The 24,476-nt window shown below is 44.9% G+C and overlaps 1 protein-coding gene and 1 non-coding gene across 8 annotated transcripts in view; both read right to left on the reverse strand.

The window, feature by feature from the left end:
* Positions 1 to 24,476, reverse strand: part of SMARCA2 (SWI/SNF related, matrix associated, actin dependent regulator of chromatin, subfamily a, member 2) — a 216,254-nt gene that overhangs the window by 145,880 nt on the left and 45,898 nt on the right. For all 7 annotated transcript variants that reach the window (XM_049896949.1, XM_049896950.1, XM_049896943.1 and 4 more), the window contains exons 6-9: positions 15,908 to 16,034; positions 12,181 to 12,354; positions 9,951 to 10,124; positions 5,918 to 6,088 (exon numbers count right to left, since the gene is read on the reverse strand). In XM_049896949.1, the coding sequence (XP_049752906.1) occupies positions 5,918 to 6,088; positions 9,951 to 10,124; positions 12,181 to 12,354; positions 15,908 to 16,034 (646 nt within the window). The remainder of the gene's footprint in view (positions 1 to 5,917; positions 6,089 to 9,950; positions 10,125 to 12,180; positions 12,355 to 15,907; positions 16,035 to 24,476) is intronic.
* On the reverse strand, positions 9,671 to 9,741 carry TRNAG-UCC (transfer RNA glycine (anticodon UCC)). Its single transcript has one exon. It is a non-coding gene; the product is annotated as a tRNA-Gly (tRNA).

A 24,476-nucleotide genomic window follows, 5' to 3' on the forward strand; every position in this document is an offset into this window, starting at 1 on the left:
GGTATAAGTCAGAATTGACTCGACAGCAATGGGTTTTTTTTTGGGGGGGTGGTTTATAGGGTAGCTCATAGTGACCCTATAGGCAACAGGTTTTTTTTTTTTTTTTAATAGGTTCACTATGAGTCAGAATGGAATCAACGGCAAGGGCCATGTTGATCAATACATGATACTAGAAAGGTTTCCCCTTTGGCACTTCACGGTCCTGAGATTTATTTATAGGAGTGGCTGATAGGAGAGGAAGAGAGAAAAGAACTGTTAGAAGGAAAATAAACACCATAATAAGAAAGATAACAGGCACAGCGTTGCCCACATACTCCCTGTGTCTGTTCTTACTAGTACCAGGGGTTTGCAAGAAATTCCACAAATACAGAACAAGGGCTTAGCTCTACTGCTATGCATCCCACTCAAAGATCTGGAAGGTAGGATTAAATATTCATTTTCTGCTTGCGGCCAACAGCTCCCGAAGCTAAAGCCCTGAAATGACGGGGCTTTTAAGCAGCAGACGCGTACTTCTGGCAGGAGCTCCTGACCACGGCTTAAGGAAAGATTGGACCCTAAAGCATTGCCGGAAATACCTATTTCACTAGGAACTACGGCAAGTTAGAGGCCACAGAACTAGAAAGTTCTCTCTGCAGGAGCTGGGGGAGGGGGTGGTAAGGTGAATCTGCCCAAAATAATAAATGCTCATTTTTCTCCTTCATGCTTCAATAATTAAAAACAAACAAACAAACCAGGCATTACCCTAAAAGACGCTGTACTTAATAATAACCAGCTGATCCTCAACTAGGAAGAATAACCATTTATACATCCAACATCACAAAGGATCTGCAATTAAAAGTGTAATAAAAAAATACGATTTTCTTCCCCCAAAAAGTCTCATAACCACATTTCAACAACCACGGTTCCACATTTATGCACCAGAATTGCTTGATAAAGTAACTAATATTTACTGAGCCCTTACTGTGTGCGAACAAGTGTTCTGAACGCTTTAGACAAACTTTTCCCGTGTAACCCTCGCAACTCATCTAGGAAACGGCCACTGTTCCCAAGACCTTCTTAGAGGTGAAGACACTGAATAGATCCTTGAATGAAATCGCCTGCAAGCGCCTAGTGTGTATAATCTGTTTTATTGTGTACTTACGAATTTAAGGGATCGCACGCTAACATGATCTGGACGGTGATCCCATTTACTAACTTTAAACTCGTTGCTATGGGGTGGATTTGGACTCATGGCGACCCCACGTGTGTCAGAGTAGAACCGTGCTCTACAGGGTTTTCAATGGCTGATTTTTCGGAAGGAGATCGCCAGGCCTTTCTTCCTAGTCTCTCTTATTCTGGGAGCTCTGCTGAAACCTGTTGACCATGATAGCAACAAGCAAACCTCCACTGACCGACAGGTGGTGGCTGCACGTGAGGTGCACAGGCTGGGAATTGAACCTGGGTCTCCTGCACAGAAGGCAAGAATTCTACCGCTGAGCCACCGCTGCCCCCAACACGTAAATAGACACAGAATGCACTTCTTTTTCTTCCATTGCAAGGGCAGTGATAGAAGGCAAGGTTGAGAACAAGCAGTTTTAAAATGATTTATAAGTGTATACTTCACTGTTATGGATTGAATTGTGTCCTCCCACAAAATGTGTGTCTAATTGGCTAGGCCATGACTCCCAGTATTGTGTCACTGTCCACCATTTTGTCACCTGATGTGATTGTCCCATGTGTTGTAAATTCTACCTCTATGGTGTTAATGAGGCAGGATTAGAGGAGTTACGTTAATGAGGCAGGACTCAATCTGCAAGATTAGGTTGTGTCTTAAGCCGATTTCTTCTGAGATATAAAAGAGAGAAGCGAGCAGAGAGACATGGGGACCTCACACCACCAAGAAACAAGAGCCAGGAGATTAGCACATCCTTTGGACCTGTGGTCCCTGTGCTGAGAAGGTCCTTGACCAGAAGACTGATGACAAAGACCTTCCTCCAGAGCCGACAGAGAGAGAAAGCCCTCCCTTGGAGCTGGCACCGTGAATTTGGACTTCTAGCCTCCTAAACTGTGAGAGAATAAATTTCTCTTTGTTGATGCCATCCACTTGTGGTATTTCTGTTATAGCAGCGCTAGATGCTAAGACATTCATAGAAACGGTACTAAGGCTCCAAAGTCAAAACTGAAGGAGGGTATGATGGGTTAAAGGAAACTCGCCCAGTTATTCACTAACAAGTAAACACGACAAACCCCGGAAGAAGAAAAAAGGTCTTCTCTGCATACTCGGACAGTTAAAAACAAAACCAAAAGCTATTCATTAGTTTAACACTGAAAATAAAAGTCATTTTTGAATTAAACTACGATGTCAACTACACCAAAAACCAAACCAAACCTATTGCTGTCGAGTCGATTCTGACTCATAGCGACCCTATAATAGGACAGAGTAAACTGCCCCATAGGGTTTTCAAGGAGCAGCTGGTGGGTTCAAACTGCCAACCTTTTGGTTAGCAGCCTGAGCTCTTAACCAGTGCACCACCAGGGCTCCCATGTCAACCACGCTCCTCTTTAATAGCACAGTTTTTACAGTTTCTATAACTTAGCTGTCCAACAAATATTGCTACCAGCTCAATGTTACTGGCTCAGAGGGTAAAGCAGTTTCCCCAAAACGAATTCTATTGATACTGCAATTAAAAAAATGGAGATAGGTTGGATCAGGTGGACACTTGAGACTATGTTGGCATCTCCTGCCTGGAGGGGAGATGAGAGGGTGGAGGGGGTTAGAAGCTGGTGAAAAGGACACGAAAAGAGAGAGTGGAGGGAGAGGGCAGACTGTCTCATTGGGGGGAGAGTAATTGGGAGTGTGTAGCAAGGTGTATATGGGTTTTTGTGTGAGAGACTGACTTGATTTGTAAACTTTCACTTAAAGCACAATAAAAATTATTTAAAAAAAAATGGAGATAGGTATTCCTTAATATTTTATACTGTGAGAAAATGCTGAAAGGGATAGCATGGGATTTTTAAGCTCACAGACGCCGAGTTTTTCTCCAGCACAGAGAAGCTGGAACAAGCAAGTCTCAATGAGTCACTCTAATGAAAGGAAGCCGAACTACAGATAATCCAAAACGTCAAATACTCAGCTTCTGAAAGCTTCCGTTTCCTCTGCACTTGAATAAAGGTGCATTTGGAATGGTTTTTTTTTTTTTTTTTAAATCCACTGTGAACTAAGTCTTAAAAAAAAAAAAAAAAAGTCTTAAAGCCCCCTGAAAAGACGGGCACCAGGAAGGGCCAGGGAGGCGCCCAGTTCCTTTTTTCCTTCTTTATCCCACTTCTCCCAGCAAGATGGCCCAGGAAAGAAATCCAGTCACTGCCCCCTCCCTACCTGCTGAGAGCAGGATTCAAGCCCTCGGGACCATAAGAGCGTTCAAGGGAAGGGGTATGGCCGATGCTGTTAGTTGCTGTTAACTCCTGACTCATGGCAACTCCATGTGTCACAGAGTATAACTGTGCTCCATAGGGGAGCCCTGGTGGCACAGTGGTTAAGTGCTCGCCTGCTAACCAAAAGGTCAGTGGTTTAAACCCACCAGCTGCCCTGCCGGAGAAAGATGTGGCAGTCTGCTTCCACAAAGATGGCAGCCTGGGAAACCCTATGGGGCAGTTTTACTCTGTCCCAGAGGGTCATTATGAGTCAAAATCGACTTGACGGCAACGGGTCTGGTTTGGTTTTTTTGCTTTATGATTGTATAACTGACGAATACCATGACAGAAATCTATTAATTACAAGTCAGGAGCTCAGATCAGGGCCAGGAGCATTCAGGCACAAAGGCACATAGAACATGACCTCCAGTGCTAAAAACCTAACAGTACCTCTTAGATTTCTGCAACAATCTTTGCAAAACACTCCTTTGTGCTGGTGGTGGCGGTGTTGTGCGCCCTCAAGTCAATTGTGACTCACAGCAACCCCACGTCACAGAGTAGAACTGTCCCATAAGGTTTCCTTGGCTGTAACCTTTACAGAAGCAGACTGCCAGGTCTTTCCTCCCATGGAGCTGCTGGTGGGTTCGAACCGCCAACCTTTTAGTAGCAGCCGAGCACTTAACCACCACGCCACCAGGGCTCCTTCCTCTGGATTAGGAGAAACTAAAACTGCCATTTAATGGAGTTCCTTCTGGACTGTTACAGGATTGCTTCTGTTTGCCTCTGAGTTCTTCACGGATTCCAAAAACGCCTTTTAAGTCAAAAATTGGGGGCCGGAATTCTGCAAAGTCTATAGTGCCACACTGACAGGAGAATGAGGTGTTCCTCACAGGCTAAACGCCGAATTCAAGTCCTGAGTCACCCCTTGCTCGTCCTCACGATAAGGTGAGCTGTCCTGTGCCATCGGGTGGAAGGAGGCGCCTTCTCAATCAGTTCCTCCTCCTCCTTAATTATAAGCCAGCCAGGTACGAGAATTCAGGAGCCACGGAATTCATTGCTTTTTGAAAAACGTTTTGTTCAGTTACTCAGTGTGCAGAATAAATGATGGAATACCACAGATCCTTTTTTTCAATCCTGGCAATTCTGACGGCGATTTCCTGTTGGTGTTTGCGCCCGGCCCTAGCAGAACGTGTCACGAAAACCAACTATCAACCCAGACCTAGACTCCCAGACTACTGACGCTTCAAAGGTGATCTCTGTTAACAGTCCTGCCCCCAGCGGGTGACTCTTACATCGAAATGTAATGTCTGCAAAGCAGAGATTCTAAATCTCACCCTCTACTCCTCATGATAATTAGGATATACTTTACATAAGACTTTTTTTCCTGTAACTAACTCACGCCTTTATCTGCATGCCTCCTTTACTGTGGCATCAGGGTAGCAGAACTGCATGAGCTATTTTGGCATTAGCCATCTGTCCCAGCTGTTGTCGGTGGCTGCCCTCGAGTCAGCCCGATTCATAGTAACCCCAAGCATAACTGGATCGGACCACTGTGATCCTAGGGTTTTCATAGGCTGATTTTTGGAATTAGTTCACCAGGCCTTTCTTCCTAGTCCATCTTAGTCTGGAAGCTCCGCTGAAACCTGCAGAGCACCACAGCAACACGCAAGCCCTTGACAGACTGGTGGTGGCGGTGCACGAGGGGCACTGGCTGGGAATCAAACCTGGGACTCCATACAAAGGTGAGAATTCTACCACGGAACCACCACTGACCTCATCCGTCCAAATAAACAGGCTGAAATATGTTCCACAAGTACCCCCAAACTATCTCTTACAACTTCCTCTGGCTGCTTTCCATCTGTACACTGTGTTTTCCTCTTCATTTTCATTCCAGGTTCTTAACGCCGAGGTCCCCTGCCACGCTGGCATTAAACTAAAAACAAGCTGTTAATTAGGATTCATGACTTTCCTTTTCCTATTGACTGTGTGTGTGTGTATACTTCCTAAGTTTCTCATTACTTTGCAAGGTACTTAATTTTTAAATATTGTATCAAATGATGGAAATATGGACTGAACTCTTTCGGTTGGACACATCCTATCCATAAGCCCTCACCCCAGGTATGCTGCCCAATACACTTAATCAACTCACGCTGTACCCATTTGTTGCTGTGGTAGCTGCAAGTGAGTCAGTCAGCTCTGACTCACGGCGACCCCATGTGCATCAGAGTAGAACTGTGCGCCATAGGACTTTCTGTGCTTGATTTTTCAGAAGTAGGTTGCCATGCCTTTCTTTCTAGGTGCCTTTGGGTGGGCTCGAACTTCCAACCTTTCAGTTAGCAGCTGAGCTTGTTAACCATTTGCACCAGCTGGGGACCTGAATACCCATTTAACCCATTTAATTTTTGCAATTCAGTACTCACACCTTTCCACAAGTATAGTAAGTAGTATCATTTAAGAGAAATGCACGCCTTAAGATAGTCCCTGCTGATACAGCGACGTGGCCACCATCACCACGCGGGCTACTTGCCTTCTTTCTCCTCCTCCTCTTCTTCTTCTCTTTGGCTGCTTGGGCTTGCTTGTGCTCCCAAACCAGGTTGGTCAGGTTGGCTACATACTCGTCTGTCTGCTGCAAAAGGTAAGCTAGACGCCTGTCTTTCTTTTGATCAATCAGTTTTCTATAGCCTTCTTCATCTTCAGCCTGTGAAGGGGAGAGGAGCATAATGAGAACATAATAAACATTTATTGTTGTCATTAGCTGCCATCGAGTGGAGCTTCGACCTGCGGTGACCCCATGCATGATAGAATGAAACACTGCCCAGTCTCGTGCCATCCCCACGATCAGTTGTAGATCGGACCACTGTGACCCACAGGGTTTTCATTGGCTGATTTTTGGAAGTAGATTGCCAGGTCCTTCTTCCTAGTCTTAGTCTGGAAGGTCTACTGAAAGCCATTCAGCATCATCAACACACAGCCTCCACTGACAGATGGTGGTGGCTGCGCATGAGGTGCACTGGCCAGGACTCGAACCCAAGCCTCCCACGTGGAAGATAAGAATTCTGCCGCTGAACCACCACTGCCCCCATAAATGTGTGCAGACAATCCTTTTTGCCCTCCTCCCTCCCCTTGACATGTGTGAACTTTGACTGGTGGTGACTGGTGGTGCACAAGCTGTCACATGCAGGCGGGACAGGAGGGCCCCAGGGAGGTGGACAGCGAAGTCCTACGACAGTGAAAAAGGCAGAGTAGGCCACACGGCCATGCTCCATGGCCAACACCAAGGGGCATGTGATGTGATCAAGCACTTTGAATCAACAATCATTTTCTTCTATGGCTTTCAACTACATATACACATACACACACACACAAAGTCAAAATTTGACAATTCACCAACTGAAGTTGACTCTTAACTTTTTATTTTGGATAATTTCATATGTAAACAAAAGCAGAGAGAATGGCCAGGCAAACCCTCCCATAACCATCATCGAGGAACAAAAATCAACTCGTAGTCGAAAACGCAGACCAGGATTTCAAAATCTCAGGGGATCCAGACTTCACGGAGCCACAGAAGCTAGACAAACCCCTGAAACTATTGTCTGAGATAATCCTTAAACCTTAAACCAAAAATATCCTCTGAGGTCTTCTTTAAACCAAACAGTAGCTTAGCTTCATTAGTAAAGAATATCTTTCTTGAACACCATGCTTTTTAAAGAACTATCTACATGGGATCAAACTGACAACGCAACTCAAAAGATTAGACTGGGACCTTAGGGAGCAGTGAGTTTATGTTAATGCGGGAGGGACAACTCAGAAAAGCAGGGTGAGGATGGTTGCACAACCTGAAGAACGTCATCAGTGTCTCAGAACTGTCCACGCAGAAACTATCGAATTGGTGTGTGTTCTGCTGTGTATATTCTCAGCAACAACAACAAAGTCAATTATAAAACAAAAATAAAAACAGACTCCTAGCCCCTCCTGTCTCAGCACGGCTCTTCCTTCAACTCCTCATTCCAGCCACAAACTGGACTCTCTGGAAGCAAACCCCAGACATAAGGTCCTGTCATTCCTGAATATCTCAAGAAGCATTTCTAAAGATAAGGAATCAACTGGGCTTTTTAACAAATAACACTTCAATACTTGAAGACAACGTTTTTGGCATTGCAAGCATTGTGGCTGATAGGAAAGGTCAACGTTGGGGAATTTTTGTTACAGGCCTGACCGGAGTTAGGGACCTCGGGGACTGGGATCATTTAGCGCCTGAGGTCTGGTTGTTGCTCAGCAGTACAGCAGGCACTGCCACCTCCCGTTAAGCAACATGACAAGGTTAAACGGAATGAAAACACTGATGAGCTGTGGAACCATTTCAAGAGAGATCTTTCGTATACATCTCAATAAAAGGACGCCCCAAAATACTTTTCTCACGGGACGCCAGGATCAAAGAAACACGTCACGAAATCCTCAAGGGACGATTCCACTCCAGGAAAGGTCGGGCTCTTCCGTCCCGGGGTGTCATTACAGAAAGTACCAGAACGACAGCAGCTCCATCGCTCAGTCTAGCTGCTGAGCGCCCCGTGGATGAACGTGAACCTCAAATGTTATTACAACTCTAATTGCTTTTGGTTCTGGTTGATCTCACTTGAAGAAAGAGTGATTAAAAAAAAAAAAAAACTTCAGTCTCTCTGTTATCTGAGTATCCCATCATTTAATTGCAAAAATTAATCATTTGCAAACGCCTAATCATTAGTGTCAAACCAATCTGTTACTGAAGTTCTGAGACAGTTTTACTTCATGGAATCAGACAAATGTGCCTGCTTACAGCTCAGATGGCTGTAAAATGGTCACAATTAGCTGCTGAGCAATCTTTTGGCCAGCCCCCTCCTTCCCCAAAACAGGAGAGGGAAGGCAGGATAAAACACTAAGCTTCAGTGGTACCTAGACACAGAGGCTTTCAAAATATAGCTTTGGCTCTCTGGAAACCAAAATAAAAAATAATGAAAACAAAAGACAAATCAGCAAGGAAGAGAGCAGCCTGGAGAGTTTTCCAGGGACATAATTACGGACTGCGGCTAATGACTTTACCTTCATCCAGTCAGGCATCACGCCCCAGAAGGAAATTCGTGAGCTCCCATCCTTACAGAGCAGACACCCTTCTCCAAAACTTACTGTATGCTCTGAGGCCCAATTATAAACATGATGATCAATGAAGCCAAACACTCAGGCCAATGATCTAAATGGATCCCTTCTGTGTCAGGCCAATGATCTAAATGGATCCCTTCTGTGTTTACCTGTCCATTAAAAAACAACCCCAGTGCCAATGCAATGGTCCACGAACAGCCTTCGACAACAACACGGCTAGTGCAAAAAAAAACCAACATTCTGAAATTAACTTCAAAACCACTTTTTACACTGTTAGAGAATAATAATTCCTATCATTAAAAAAAAAAAAGAAGTACCAGAGACTTGAAGAACACAGACCTTCTTAGTTTCTGAGGTACAACTTAATGAGTTACTTCCTCCACAGCGACTTGTGTCACTAGTCTCAAAGGAGCAATATTTTAGAAAGAACTGCAGTTCTATTCTTCCAGACCTGGTTACCACACTCCTGCAAAAAATATGTGTGCTAAAACAAAAAAAAAAAAAATATGTGTGCTGTGTGCCATCAAGTCGATTTCGGCTCATAGCGACCCTATGGGACAGAGTAGAACTGCCCCATAGGGTTTCCAAGGAGCGGCTGGTAGATTCGAGCTGCCAACCTTTTGGTTAGCAGCCGAGCACTTAACCACTTCACCGCCAGGGCTCCTCCGCAAAATATAGTACCTTCTTTATGTGAGAAGCTGTGATGTGAACAGCAATGCCATCCTGGGCCATGGTGATACTACACCCAGCAGCTGTCCTCCTAGGTTTGTGGCACGCTTTGTTTAGGAAAGGAAAATATGTTTTCGGTCCATCTGCCTGAAGTTAAGCAGGGACTTACTAGTATTTCTGATAGGCAGCTTTCACTTTCTCCTTCTGTTGCTGTTAGCTGCTGTCAAGTCAGCCTCCAACTCCTGTGACCCCATGTACTAAGGAACGAAACACATCCTGGGCCTGCGCCATCCCCATGATTGGTTGTGATCAGACCTCTGTGATCCATAGGGTTTTCACTGGCTGATGCTCGAAAGTAGATCGCCAGGCCTGCCCTCCTGCCTTCCTCGTCCACCTTAGTATGGAAGCTCCGCTGAAACCTGTTCAGCATCATAGCAACGTGCGAGCTTCCACTGACAGGTGGTGGCTGCACGTGAGGTGCCTTAACCAGGAATCGAACCCGGGCCTCTAGCAGGGAAGGCAAAAATTCTACCACTGAACCACCAAAGCCCTCCTTCCCTTAAAAAAAAAAAAAAAAAACCTGTTGCTGTCTGATTCACAGAGACCCTACAGGACCAAGCAGAAGTGCCCCATAGGATTTTCAAGGCTATAAATCCTTACGGAAGCAGGCTGCCACATCTTTCTCCTGCGTCTCCTCTTACTGCCCCCCATGTACATGTGAACTGAGCATTTCCCATCCCTGCCACTGGGCCCCTTACCATCAGTCTCCGCATTCTCTCCTTTTCAATCCGCTCCGTCTCTTTCTTCTGCTCCCTTTCAGTGTTGGCATGCCAAGTCGCCACGGCTTTCGAAAGCTTCTGGATCTTCCCAGCCACAGACCGATGGTACTCCTTAAAGTCTTTTGCATGTTGCAGAATACTGTTCAGGTATTCCTACAGGGATCCAAGGGAGAAAACAAAGAATATTTAAACTCCATTTCCAACTATCCCATGAAGGTTGCAATTCAGTCGAAGAAGAGAAATGCGTGTGTATTTAACAAACAGAAAAACCTCGAATCAATTTTGTGACGGGCGCCATGGTGTGTCTCTGAAGCTGAGGTATCAGAGTTTGGCCTATCAGAGTTCGCTTTGTTGCAAGGCCTTGGAGAGAAGCCTCCTCAGCCTCAAGGTGTGGCCACATGGGGACAGGAAGATGGACAGACACCTACATAACATCAGTGACAAAATTTAAAGCAAATCTTTCCAAAATGACCCTGGAGGATGAAGGTGTGCCCAGTGAGAATCGGGTTATAAAAACGAAGTTAAATAAAAACCAAACCAGTTGCCATCAAGTCAATTCCAACCACTGGCGACCCCACGTGTGACAGAGTAGAACTGTGCTCCACTGGGTTTTCAACAGCTGATTTTTCAGAAGCAGATCACCAGGCCTTTCTTCTGAGGGGCCTCTGGGTGGACTCGGACCACCAACCTTTTGTTTAGCAGCCAAATGCATCAACCGTTTGCAGCACCCAGGGCCTCCATAACTTAAATACTCTCAGGTAACTCCGTCATGATTCAAAGTAAGTTTATACAGAGCTAAAATTGTCATGTGTAATTTGCGTCTACTTTTTAAATACGAGCAGGGAAATGTGTACCCTGGTTACAATAAACTCCAACATTTTTTCAAAAGCTAAACTAAGCTGGGCACTAAATTAGGCACAGAGAAACAAACATAAAATTTACAGGGTTATGACCCAAAATCAAATCCAACAGCAAAATATTTCCATACTCCTGGAAAGGAATTTTTTAAATATTTGCTCCTGTGAAATCTCCAACTGGGCTCTTCAAAGCGCCCAGGATACTACATCGCTGTTTTTTATAAAAATAACATTTTGTTCTCTCCTTCCCTTTCCTAAGTTTCCTCTCCCCAGGGCTTTGCTGCAGGCGACCCACCTATGCCTACCCAGTCAGCAGCTTCCCATGTGATCGTGAGTATGACACCTCTTTGGAAGTCAGGAAAGCTGAGGCCTAACCCCCATCCTGCTACTGACCTTTGTGTGACCTTGGGCAGGTCATTCACTTAGCTGTCTCAGCCTAAATTTCCTCTTCTCGGAACAGAAGTGGTTGGCCTTTGTAACCTCCCAGAAACTTCTTCATTCTGTAACTTCACCACCACCCGCAATGATACATTCTGCAGTACTTCCAACTGCATCCGATCACTTAACAGGACATCTTTGTCAAAATGAGCTGAATGACGAAATCTATCATTATACTAACTTTTCTTAATAAGCGACTACTAAGAACTGTAACCAGAACGACAGATAATTCTCCGAAAGGTCTATGTTGTTGCTGTCAGGTCCCGTTGAGTGGATCCCAACTCATAGAGACCCCATGTGACAGAGGAGCACTGCCCCATAGGGTTTCCTTGGCTATAATCTTCACAGAAGCAGATCGCCAGGTCTTTTTCCCAAGGAGCTGCTGAGTAGGTTTGAACCCCTAACCTTTTGGTTAGCAGCTGACCGCTTTAACTACTGTGCCACGAGGGTTCCTAAGTGGGCTGGATAGTGTCCCCCAAACTTCATGTCTATTTGGAATCTCAAAATATGGCCTTAGCTGGAAATAGGGTCTCTGCAGATGTCAGGAGTTAAGGATCCCAAAATGAGATCATCCTGGGGTTAGGGTGGGCCCTAAGTCCAATGGCTGGTGTCTTTATAAGAGAAAGGAGAGGGAGATTTGGAGACAGAGAGACACAGAGAAGGTGAAAGGAAGACGGAGGCAGAAGCTGGGGCGATACGTCCCTAAGTCCAAGAACACCAAGCCTGTCAGCAACCAGCAGAAGCTGGGACAGAGGCGTGGGGTAGTTTCCCTCGGAGCCTCCAGAAGGAAGCAGCCCTACTGACACCGTGTTCAGACTGGCAGCCTCCTGACCCGTGAGAGACCACAGGCCTGTTGTTTTAAGTCACCCAGTGGGTGGGCACTCAGGACACCAGGACGGGGTCTGCCTGAGTACCTGGTGCTTCTGCCGCCGTTTCCTCTCCTGCTCAATCTTCTGCTGCTTCTCCAGCTTCTCCGTCATCCGCGCTTCCCTCAGAGTCTGGCGCTTGCTCCGTTTGTACGCCTTGGAGTTGAGAGCCGTCTCGAGGGTCGTGTCCCGGCGCATGCAGGCCACCACCTCCTGCCTCAGCTGTGGGGAGAAGAGCAGTTACATGGGAAGCCGATTCCTGAACCCCGATCCTCTCATTTCCACTCGATGGAACAGAAAGGGGGACTCGTCACACGGTTCTCAATCACCAAAAAAGACCAAAAAACCAGCTGCCATCCAGTCAGTTCTGACTCATGGTGCCCCCATGTGTGTCAGAGCAGAACTGAGCTCCGTAGGATTTTCAAGGGCTGATTTTTCTAAAGTAGGTCTCCAGGCCTTTCTTCCAAGGCACCTCTGGATGGACTCGAACCACCAACCTTTGGGTTAGTTGCTGAGCGCTTAACTGTTTACGCCACCCAGGGACCTTCTTTCTCAATCGCAGCTGGCCTTTTATCAAATGAAGGAACTAGATCATGCCAAATGTGTGCGGGATTTTCAAAGATGGTATAAGCTTTCTTTGCAAATAAGTCACATAAAAGCAACTCTAGGGCTGTAACAGTAAAAAAGGAAGTAAGCGTTGCCCTGGCTTTTGAATAAATTAATTCATTCTATTTAATTATTCTAATGATATTAATTACATAATAGGCTTTTAAAATGTTTTACTTCGTTTTAAAAACCACACTAACACTCTCTTTGTGTTTAAGGATTAGCTGTAAGGATTCTCTGCTAAAAGAATAAAAGAAATGCTTTCTTCTCACAACATAAGGTGGCAGCAGGTACCTAAACAATGTTAATTAAGAACCTCAATAGACAGGGTGGGGGATACTGGTTCTGGCTGCCTTCCATCCCTAACAATGATACCTTCCAAAAGTAGCTTGACAATACGTCATGAACTTATTTTATAGCATCATAACTGAAACCCTGGTGGTGTAGTAGTTTAGAGTTACAGTTGTTAACCAAAGGGTTGGCAGTTCAAATCCACCAGGTGCCCCTTAGAAACTCTGGGGGGCAGTTCCACCCTGTCCTATAGGGTTACTATGAGTCAGAATCGACTTGATGGCAGCTGGTTTGGGTTTTTTTGTTTGTTTGTTTTATCAATATTTTACCTGATATGGTAGAAAGCAACTGGGGCGGGGGGTGGGAATACGTGTTAAAATAATAATTCAAAAGAATCTGAAATCAGTATCAATTACAGTTGATGCAATTGGGAAACTTCACAGATAACAGATTTTTCAGTGGTTATCAAACAACAACCAGAGATCGATAAAAGGCCAACATAATGAAGCTGATTTGAACATAATCTTATTCCTGAAAGTCTATTTGGTAGATATTTACTCATTTAACAAAATTTTACCAAACACTTTATGGTATTATATATGATGTGATATTACTTATAATATTTTATTATGCATATCGAAGTCCCCTATAGGAAAGAAGTACATGGAACTCGGAGAGTTTTTGTTATTGTAGCTTAAATCCACTCTCACGAACCTAAAGCCAAGCAGGACTGAGCTACCCTGGTGCCTCTTGTGTTATTGTAACCAATAAGACACACCAAAGTGGGGTGGCCTTGTGATTTCTGCTACATCCTCCAACACACCAAAAAAAACCCCATTGCCATTGAGTCAATTCCAACTCATAGCAACCCTACAGGACAGGGAAGAACTGCCCCATAGAGCTCCCAAGGAGTGCCTGGTAGATATGAACTGCCGACCTTTTGGTTAGCAGACATAGCTCTTAACCACTATGCCACCAGGGTTTCAAATCATGTAATTCAATACTTCCAAACGACTTTCGCTCATTAATGAGGCATTCTGCATGCCCCGGGGCCTCAGCAGAACAGGCCTCTTTCTGACTAACAAGGAAGAAGGCTCCGGCTGAGCCTAGGGAGGTGAGGCATTCCCTAGGAGACCAGCCCCTTCTGGGTCCACCAGACAAGAGTCATCAAGGTGAAAATGAGCTCTAACTTCTTCCCTCTAGCTTCCCTCCTACCGATTTAGAAACCAGTGTGCACCATAAAAATGTATTATCATATTAACTTTTGTTAATTAAACAAAAACAAAAACAATTGCCATTGAGTTGATCTTGACTCATGGCAACCCCATGTGTGTCAGAATAGAATTGTGTTCCACACGGTTTTCAATGGCTGATTTTTCAGGAAGTAGATCAGTAGCCCTTTCTTCTGATGTGCCTCTGGGTGGGCTCGAACTGCCAACTTTTGGTTAGTAGCTGAGCATTTAACCATTTGCACCACCCAGGGACTCCACTTTTATTAGTGAGTGACTACTAAGAACCATGGGAGTCCCTATGTGGCGCAAACAGTTAAGCACTCAACTATTAACCTGAAGGCTGGCAGTTTGAACCCACCCAGAGGTGCCTCAGAAGATAGGCCTGGTGATCTGCTTTCAAAAGCCCACAGCCTTGAAAACCCCATGGAGCAGTTCTACTCTGCTCACAAGAGGTCGTCATGAGTCGGAATTGACCGGCAGCTAACAAGAGCATCAGGGACGGATTAACCAGCAAGCAGAGTATGCACGGGCTTAACTGTCTTCACTTACTAATATGCAGTGCACAATTTCAGCTGTTTTTTTTTACCACATCTAACAGGTGAAATTGTGCACTACAGGTTAGTAAGTAAGCCCATGAGTACCTTGCTTATTGGGTAATCCATCCCCGAAAAGCAACAACAGCTAAGAACCATATGGAGAACAATAGGTATTTCCCTGAAGTATATGTGTCAGTAGCTGGGTCTGATGTGGTCAAATGTTCCAAACTTAGGTTCTGAGAATAATCAACATTTATAAGACAGAGTTTTATGTATTTGTAGAAATGATGAGCTATTAAGTTCAGAGTGGCTATCACATTTTGTTGAAATATTTTTCACAGCCATGGCTAATCTTTCATGTTTGTGCTTATACACTCTGGGCTACTACCTTCTGGCTTTTCTTTGTAGCTCATAAAAGGAGTGATCTCATTTCCTTACCAGGTTGGATTCACAGCAACAAATGCCGTAGCCTTGGCTTTGTAAACCATGTTTTGTCGTTAGGTGCCGTCAACTCAATTTCGACTCACAGAATTGCCTCATAGGGTTTTCTAGGCTGTAATCTTTAATCTTTAGCCCTAGTTGTGCAGTGGTTGAAGTGATCGACTGCTAACCCAAAGGTCAGGGGTTCGAAACCACCAGCGGCTCCGAGGGAGACAGATGTGGCAGTCTGCTTCCATTGGGATTTATAGCCACGGAAACCCTGTGGGGTCACTATGAGTCAGAATCGACTCTACGGCAGTGGGTTTCGGTTTGGAATCTCTACAGGAACAAATCACTAGGTTTTTCTCCCATGGAGCCGCCAAGTGGGTTCGGACCGTCAACCTTTTGGCTGGTGGCCGAGCGATTAATCATTGCACCACCAGAGCTCCTTTTGTAAACCTCAGCAGAGAAGAAAAATGTTTCAGATACACAGAAGAGAAAAACAGAGAAATCTGCAGCTCCTTCTCACTACTTTCAGCTGTGTACTGGCTGGGCTAAGAGATACACGATTTTCCTAAGTTTATATTTTTGTAACCATCTTGAAAAGGCTTGAGGAGCCTGCCAGATTACACTCGCTGAACAATTACATTTATTTCCCACGTCTCAGATTCGCTGGGGAAAAGGAATTACCTGACGCTGGAAATTAAGTAACCGGAGTGCCTTCAGTTCCACGGTTGCTTTGGTTCGTAAATCTGGTGGCAGGGAGCCAGGCAGGTTTTCCAGCTCTTGTATCCTGTGAGCTATGCGGGCCTGGAGTCTAAACGAGATAATAAAATGGGTAGGCGGGGGGTGGAAATACTCACTGCAATTCAGCCTTAAATGATAAACAACCACCTTAGGTTTAAATTCATGGCAAAACATATCCCCGGTACTGGCGGCCAGTGTCTGATACCCAACTAGATTTTCTGATGTTCAGCAGAGAAAAACTCACTTGGCATTTGTTCAGATGGATGCTGAATGTTACTCAACACTCTGAGCTTCCATATAACCTCAACGGTTAAGCGCTCGGCTGCTCACTAAAAGGTTGGTGGTTCGAATACACCCAACGGCTCTACAGGAGAAAGACCCGGCAATCTGCTCCCGTAGAGATTAAAAACCAAAAAAACCAAACCTGTTGATGCTGAGTCAATTCCAACTCACAGTGAGCCTATAGCACAGAGTAGAACTGCCCCACAGGGTTTCCAAGGAGCCACGGGTACGTCGAATCTCCGGCCTCTTGGTTAGCAGCCGAGCTATCAATCACTGCGCCACCAGGGCTCCATAAAGATTGCAGCCTAGAAAACCCTATGGAGCAGTTCTACTCTGTAACACGTGGGGTGGCTATGAGTTGGAATCGACTCCACGGCACCCAACTACAACACCGGCATCACCCAGGAACGAGACTTCATACTTCATCTGGGAGGAGAGTAGAACGCTGATGCTCGCTCTGAGCAGACAGAGAAGACACATGAGAGAGAAAAATTTAACTTGCTCCCCAACTCCCAGCAAGCCAGGGCACAGAGCTGAGAAAACAGGGTTTCCTTTCTAACTTCTAGTTCTGTCCTAAGGCAACAAGGCCGTCTGTCCTAGTGCCAAGGTGCTGATGTCAACAGCCCGTAAGGCAAGGGCAGTTTTAGGTGCTGAGGTGGCAGAAAGCAGCCAGCCCAAAACATCCGGAGAGAGCTCTGCCAACCACAATTGCGTCCCTGTGGGCAGCGTTCGCTCAAGGAAAGAAAAGGCCAATTAGGCATTTTTAAAAACCACGTTTCGGGCAGCAGATTTAACAGTATCTAAAAACTAAGAGTTTCTGTAAAAGGATTACCAGGGATTTCCATTTTAGTAACCATCAAAAATATAACTGCAGGGAGCCAGGTGCTGTGGAGTTGACTCGGACTCGTGGCAACCCCACAGGTGTCAGAGCAGAACTGTGCTGCTCCCTCCATAGGGTCTTCCATGGCTGACTCTTGGGGAGCAGATTGCCAGGACTTTTTTTCTGAGGCACCACCTCTAGGTGGACTTGAATTGCCAACTTTTTGGTTAGCAGCCAAGAGCATTAACCATTTGCTCCACCCAAACCAAAAACCAAACGCGTTGCTGTCGAGCCGATACCGACTCATAGCGACCCTATAGGACAGAGTAGAACTGCCCCACGTTTCCAAGGAGTGCCTGGTGGATTCGAACTGCTGACCTTTTGGGTTAGCAGCTGTAGCACTTAACCACTACACCCCCGGGGTTTTCACTGCACCACCCAGAGATATCTGTAACCACAGGTACTTCCTCGTAACAAGGCAGAACCAAAAATAAAAGACAACTGGCTTTCTTCATTCATTTGGGCTACTATTCCTGTCGCCCAAAAGGCTGGTGTTTTGAATGCACTCAGTGGCTCTGGTTTCAGAGTTCGCCTGGATCCTAACAACATTTTAACCTTAAAAATAATTACATGCCACTTAAATCTTTTTTTTAAGAAACTCCTTTCCTTAAATTTGGGGCAAATCTGTCTTGGGGTATCTCTCCACAAATAAAGAGCTGTAATAAAAACAGTAATACACTGAAATAAACCGACATTAACCACACTAATTACATTAAACGCACAATTGCATTATTTCTCTCTCCCTCTCTTTCTCGCACGCACACACACGCACACATACACACACAAGGTAAATGCTATAAACGGTTCATTTTATTGATGAGAAAACTGAAGCTTGAAAATATTAAGAAACATGAAGACATCACAGAACTAGGAGGAAGCCAAGATTGCGACCCTGGTCAGGCTGCTATCAAAACCACTGCGCTGATGCTGTAAACCCACTGCCATCAAGCTGACTCCGACTCACCGTAACCCCATGTTTTGCAGACTAGACCTCAGCTCCACAGGGTTGTCAATGGCTGTGATCTTTACAGAAGCAGATCACCAGGTCTTTCTTCCGCGGCACCACCAGCTGGGTGTGAACCACCACCTTTTCAATTAGCAGCCAAGCACAAACCATTTGTGTCAGCCAGCGGTTACCTAATAATATTATGTTGTTGTTATGAGCTGTCGAGTTGGTTCCGACTCAAAGCGACCCTACGGACAACAGAATGAACAACTGCCCAGTCCTGGCCATTCTCACAATAGTTCCTATGCTATTGAACCCACTGTTGCAGCCACTGTGTCAACCCATCTTGTTGAGGGTCTTCCTCTTTTTTGCTGACCATCTATTTTACCAAGCATGATGTCTTTCTCCAGGGACTGATTCCTCCTGAAAATATGTCCTTCCAATGTACGTGAGACACAGTCTTGCCATCCTTGCTCGTAAGGAGCATTCTGGCTGCACTTCTTCCAAGACAGACTTGTTCGTTCTTTTGGTGGTCCAGGGTATACTAAATATTTTTCACCAACACCACAATTCAAAGGCATCAATTCTTCTTCGGTGTTCCTTATTCATCATCCAGCTTTCACATGCATATGAGATGACTGAAAACACCACAGCTTGTGTAAGGCACACCTTAGTCCTTAAACGGACAACTTTGCTTTTCAATACTTTAAAGAGGTCTTTTGTAGCAGATTTGCCCAATGCCATACCTCTTTCGAGTTCTTGACTGCCCTTTCTATGGGTGTTGATCATGGATCCAAATGAAACCCTTGACAACTTCAATCTTTTCTCCATTTATCATGATGTTGCTTATTAGTCCAGTTGTGAGCATTTCTGTTTTATGTTGAGGTGCAGTCCATGCTGAAGGCTTTGATTTTCACCAGTAAGTGCTTCAAGTCCTCTTCACTTTCAGCATGCAAGGTTGTGTCATCTGCATAACACAGGTTGTTAACGAGTCTTCCTCCAATCCTGGTGCCCTGTTCTTCTTCATATAGTCCAGCTTCTTGGATTATTTGCTTAGCATACAGATTGAATAGGTATGGTGAAAGGATACAACCGGGATGCACGCCTTTCCTGACTTTAAACCAATCAGTATGCCCTTGTTCTGTCCGAATGACTGCCTCGTGATCCATGCATAGGTTTCTCATAAGCACAATTAAGTGTTCTGGAATTCCCATTCTTCTTGATCTTATCCATAATTTGTTATGATCCACACAAATGCCTTACCATAGTCAATAAACCACAGGTAAACATCTAATGATATTATAAAAACCAAATATACTTCCTAACTGAGAACTTCCCTGGACCTGAACTATAAAAGTTAATCATTAAGGATTCTGCTAAAAATTAATATTACAGTTTTGTCAACCTTTATGATGTTACATACTAATATTAAAAATTAAAGCCTTCTGTGACTTTTTTTTTGTTTTTTTGGGTGACTTAGATGCTGCCAAATATCTTAATACTTCATATAGCCCAATATCAAAATGAGTGCCTTTCCAAACTTATTGTAGTTTGCTTTGGGAGGAAAATAAAACGCCATCTCTTTCAAAAATTTCTAAATAACAATAATGGAAATGCTGAAATTTCCATTGACTTAGTAACACAGTATTTATGATCGACTCCTGTTTTGTTTGATATATACACGTCATTGATTCTGATTTCCCGAATAATCTATCATCAAAATGTGTGACCACTAATATTGTGTGCTGTTGAGTCTGTGAGTTCAAACAACAATGATAAACTTCTAGTCTGTCACTGTCGGGGCAAAACTCTCCCAACTTTCAAATTCTCCCAACTTTCCTCCACGTTCCCTATTCTCCTGGAATTATCACCATGGTGGTTTTTCACTGTGTGAAACAAACACCTATTTCATTTACCCATCACTGTCTTAAATATCCATACAGTCAAAGCTCCCGAAGTACAGCAGGAGAGGATGAGACTTGACAACTAGAATATTAAGAGAAAAATCCATTATGGAATTTTTTTTTTCCAAATATATAATCTCAAGGGAAAAAATAAAACTGAGACAATTTTACTTTTGCAAGATCAAGGCCATACTAGAGGAAAATTAACTATTACAGTGAGGTTTGAGGACAGCCATCGATTTGGTCATCCTGCTTCCTTGGCTCCAGACTGCTTACAGACCTTCAGCACTAAACATCCTGGCACCCAGACTGTCCTCAGGCATTCCGGTTTATTCCCTTTGACAAAGTAGGTCAGGTGCTAAATTAGAGGAATAGCTGCTTTCTCTCAGCCTTCCATATGACTATGGAAAAACTACAGTTAAGTAAGTAACGTAGGGCTACCAGGCTGACTCTATAAAGATCAGATTTCACTGAACTCAGAGGGCTGGAGCTGGGGGAGGTGGGGCCTTGGGAGGTTGAGAGGGTGGGAGAGGTAGGGGGCTGGGTGAAATGGGGAGTCAGGGGAGGCAGGAGTCGGAGAAGGCAGGAGTCAGGGTAGACGGGGAGTTGGTGGAGGTGGGGAGTTGGGGGAGGAGGGAGTCGGGGGTGGTGGGGAGCTGGGTAAGTGGGGAGTTGGGGTAGATGGGTAGCTGGGGTGTTGGGGGTTGGAAGAGGCAAGGATTTGGGGTGGGGGGAGTCGGGGTAGATGGGGAGCTGGGGTGTTGGGAGTTGGAAGAGGCAAGGACTTGGGGTGGGGGGAGTCGGGGGAGTTGGGGTAGATGGGGAGCTGGAGTTGGGGAGTTGGGGGTAGTAGATGGGGAGTCAGGGAGGTGGGGAGCCTGGTAAGCGTGTAGTCAGGATAGATGGGCAGTCAGGGGAGGTGGGTAGTAGGGGTAGAGGGAGAGTCTGGGGAGGTGGAGAGTCGGGGGAGGTGGGGACGAGGGAGCAGGGAGTCAGGGAAGGTGGGTTGTCGGGGTAGACGGGGAGCTGGGAAAGTGGGGAGTCAGGGTAGACGGGGAGTTGGGGTGTTGGGGGTTGGAAGAGGCAAGGATTTGGGGTAGGAGGACTCCGGGTAGATGGGTAGCTGGAGGTGGGGTGTCGGGGGAGGTGGGGAGTTGGGGGAGTAGATGGGGTGTTGGGGGAGGTGGGGAACTGGGTAAGTGAGGAGTCGGGTAGATAGGGAGTCGGGGGTTGGAAGAGGCAAGGATTTGGGGTAGAGGGGGGTTGGGTGAGTGGCACCGGAGCACATGGGGAGCTGGGACTACACCTCTTCCCCCATAAATGCTTCTCCAAAAGCGCCTCGTGGTCTGTCAGCATCCTTCATACCCCCGCAGAGAAGAATCTCTCCTTTCTGCGAGGGATGCTGAGCACAAACACTAACTACAGAGAAGAGGACGGGGTTCCATGGTGAAATCGCCTCTGCATCAACTCAGCACACAGGGGTGGGCAGAGAAGGTGTGGGAGGGGCTTCTTGGACGTAGAAAGTTACATCTTTTTGTTGCTGTTGCCGCTGGTGTTCATAGAAACTTTCATTTTGAATAACGCTCCTCTGCAGACAATCTTGTCTTCCCGTCGGTGGGCTTTAGCAGGTTGTCCCATCAAGAGCTTCAGTACGCTCAACTTGCCGAAACAACACGAGGTAATACCTCCTAACTGCAGGAGACTCACTTAGCGTCCCCCTCATGAGGACAGAAGATGGAAGCAGAATTAGGTTGCTCGGGTTTTTTCTAAAGACTGAACGGCCAAACAAGAGGGGCTACTCTTCTGGCAAGAAACAGGGTCCTATTAAAAGCAACAGATATTTGCTCAGGTCCAGAGGAGAAGTTTAGGATCCCTGTAGGAGAGTTACTTGAACAGAAAAGGACACTGGTACATTTTGTTCCTTCAAGGAGCTGGAGGACACTTTAGAAAGAGGGAGAGAGAGAGAGAGGCCAGGCTTTTTGTAACTGTGCTGATAAAGGAGCTATTGGTAAGGTCTGAGAAGGGCTTTTCAGGGTTGGGATGAAGGCCAGGGCAGGACGCAAATCCCAGGGAAGCAGCTTCTCTTTGCTTCCTCCAACAAGGACGACGAGCTACCGTCTTCATACTAAATTCCGACTCGAGACCAAAGATGACGGACAAAAGTCAAAGCTGCCCTTCCCAAATAAACGCCTCTGAGTGTGAAATACCTCTGTCACACACACGTTTGTGGAGTTAGTTTATATACCAACGTGTCAGTTCCTGTAGCACTGAGAGCAGATATTTAAGTCTAAGTGAAAGAAAGTGCAGTTAGGTACACTGAACCAGGCAAGGGTTAGGGTGTCGAAAACAAAACAGACAAATGGAAAGGCCATGGAAACGTGTCTCTGGCCCTTATTATGGGGGGGAGAGGGGAGGGGAGGCAATAAAGTTCTATCGCAAAAGAACGATGGTCAGATAGAAAAGATTCAATGAAATGGGGGAAAAAACTTTTAACGGGAGCGCTTGTACAAATCTGAGACAACGTGTTCATTCACAGAAACCTATGTATGCTATGGCTGGATAAAGAAGGCCAATCTGCCAAAATTCTGATTTCATGACCAACAAGAAATAGCAGCCACCTGGCTTAGAAGTTTAAAAAATTAAGATTCTGGCCATTTTCTTTCAATTTCTGTAGACAAGGTAAGTGGTATAATAATAACCAAAAAAATGAATGTCTGCCAAAGAATTTTCGACAGGTGATTTTGGCTGAAACCAAGTTCATCACATTGTCAAGGAGGTTTCATTTAAGACTACGCTCAAATCCACCCTCAGGTGATAAAGACACACTGGACCCTTCTAGGTATCAGTGCTAAAGGCGAGCCAGTCGTTTCAACGCAGATGCCCAAAAGTTCAACAGTTTCTTAGCTGTCTTTTACAAGTGCCTAAGGGACTTAATCAAACCCGTTTTAAGGGATAAATTTAACTAATCGCTGCAGTCGAACCATTTATCTTCAGTCAGAAACCAGCTATCACTGTACAACCAAAAAAAATAACAGAAGCCCCTGTGTTGCTGCTGCTATAAACCTTTGCTGCTTCTAGAGAGAGCCATAGAGGAATTTCAGGCCAGAGGACCCACTAGCTTTCTGGACCCAGGGTTGTCCAGATCCATCATTCCAAAAGCCAAAAGCCATGAAGCTTTACAAAAGGGGAAAAATTCATCAAGCAATAGGAAGAATAAGAAAAACAGCCATTTCATCACATCCTGCAATGCTTGTAATTAAAAAAAAATATATGTATAAACCCATGTATATACATATGTATATACACACACACACATATGTGCATATATGGATTTGTTGTTAGCTGCTTTCAATCAGCCTGGATTCACAGAGACTGCACGCAGAATGGGATTGGATCACTGTGATCCAAAAGCTTTTCATTGGCTAATTTTCAGAAGATCACCAGACCTTTCTTCCTGGTCCATCTTAGTCTGGAAGCCCTGCTGAAATCTGTTCAGCTTCAGGGCAACACGCAAGCCTCCACTGACAGGTGAGTGGTGGCTTCACGTGAGGTGCACTGGCTGGGAATGAAACCTGGGTCTCCCACCTGGAAGGCAAGAATTTTATATAGTGGAAGAGTTAAATTATACTACGTAATACTGTATGTTCAGGGGACTAGCCATTAAGATCACTTCCCAAAAAGGTGCTAAACTGAGCTCACTATAAGAAAGGTCTGCAATTAAAATTCTGGCAGTAAAAGATAATTTCGGAGTCAGCAAAAATAAATAATTAAAAAAGCACATGCAAAAAACACAGGCTGAGTAAGGGAAAACCATCCAGAAATGTTACGTAAAACGTCTATCTTGTGAGGGTGGTTTGCAATATTTAGTAAAGATACTGATAGCACAAATAACTTCAAGGTAGGGGAAAAAATGTTAGCTTTAGGAAGTTAGAATTTTAGAGTAACTGAGTGATACTTCTCTCCCCCATTGCTGTTTCAATACTTTTGACTTTTTTATTCAAAAGTAGCATAAAGTACTGCATTGGAATACTGCACTGTTGTTTGGCTCCAGATGAGTATACTGTTCTAGTACTCAGCTTGACAACACACAGCGATCATTCACCCAGCAGAATCTGCCTATCAGCACCAAAATTATTAATTGATGGCAGGCATCCAGCTCTCTAGGGCTGCGTGAAGTGCTGGAAACAGCAACATAAAGGCTCTTAATTGATAATTAGTAATAGTAATGAGAGCAACAACACGCTTTCCATCCAAAAAAGCTAAACACACCTCATCGTAAGTTACTGTGCTTCCTCTCTGTGTAGCTCTCAAAGCTGGTAACTCAGAATTTGAATCTTATCACAAGTGATCACATGCTTTTCGATACAGATTAATGTAACAGTTTAAAAGGGAGCCCAGACGTTGTTTACTGACATTCTCTGTAATTTTTTCATTCTGATTTTCTTTTAAATTAAATCATATTTTGGGGAAAAAATAGCTAATGTTTACTGCCCCCACGTG

This window comes from Elephas maximus, chromosome 9 (assembly GCF_024166365.1).
Source record: "Elephas maximus indicus isolate mEleMax1 chromosome 9, mEleMax1 primary haplotype, whole genome shotgun sequence".
NCBI classification, from domain to species: Eukaryota; Metazoa; Chordata; class Mammalia; order Proboscidea; family Elephantidae; genus Elephas; species Elephas maximus.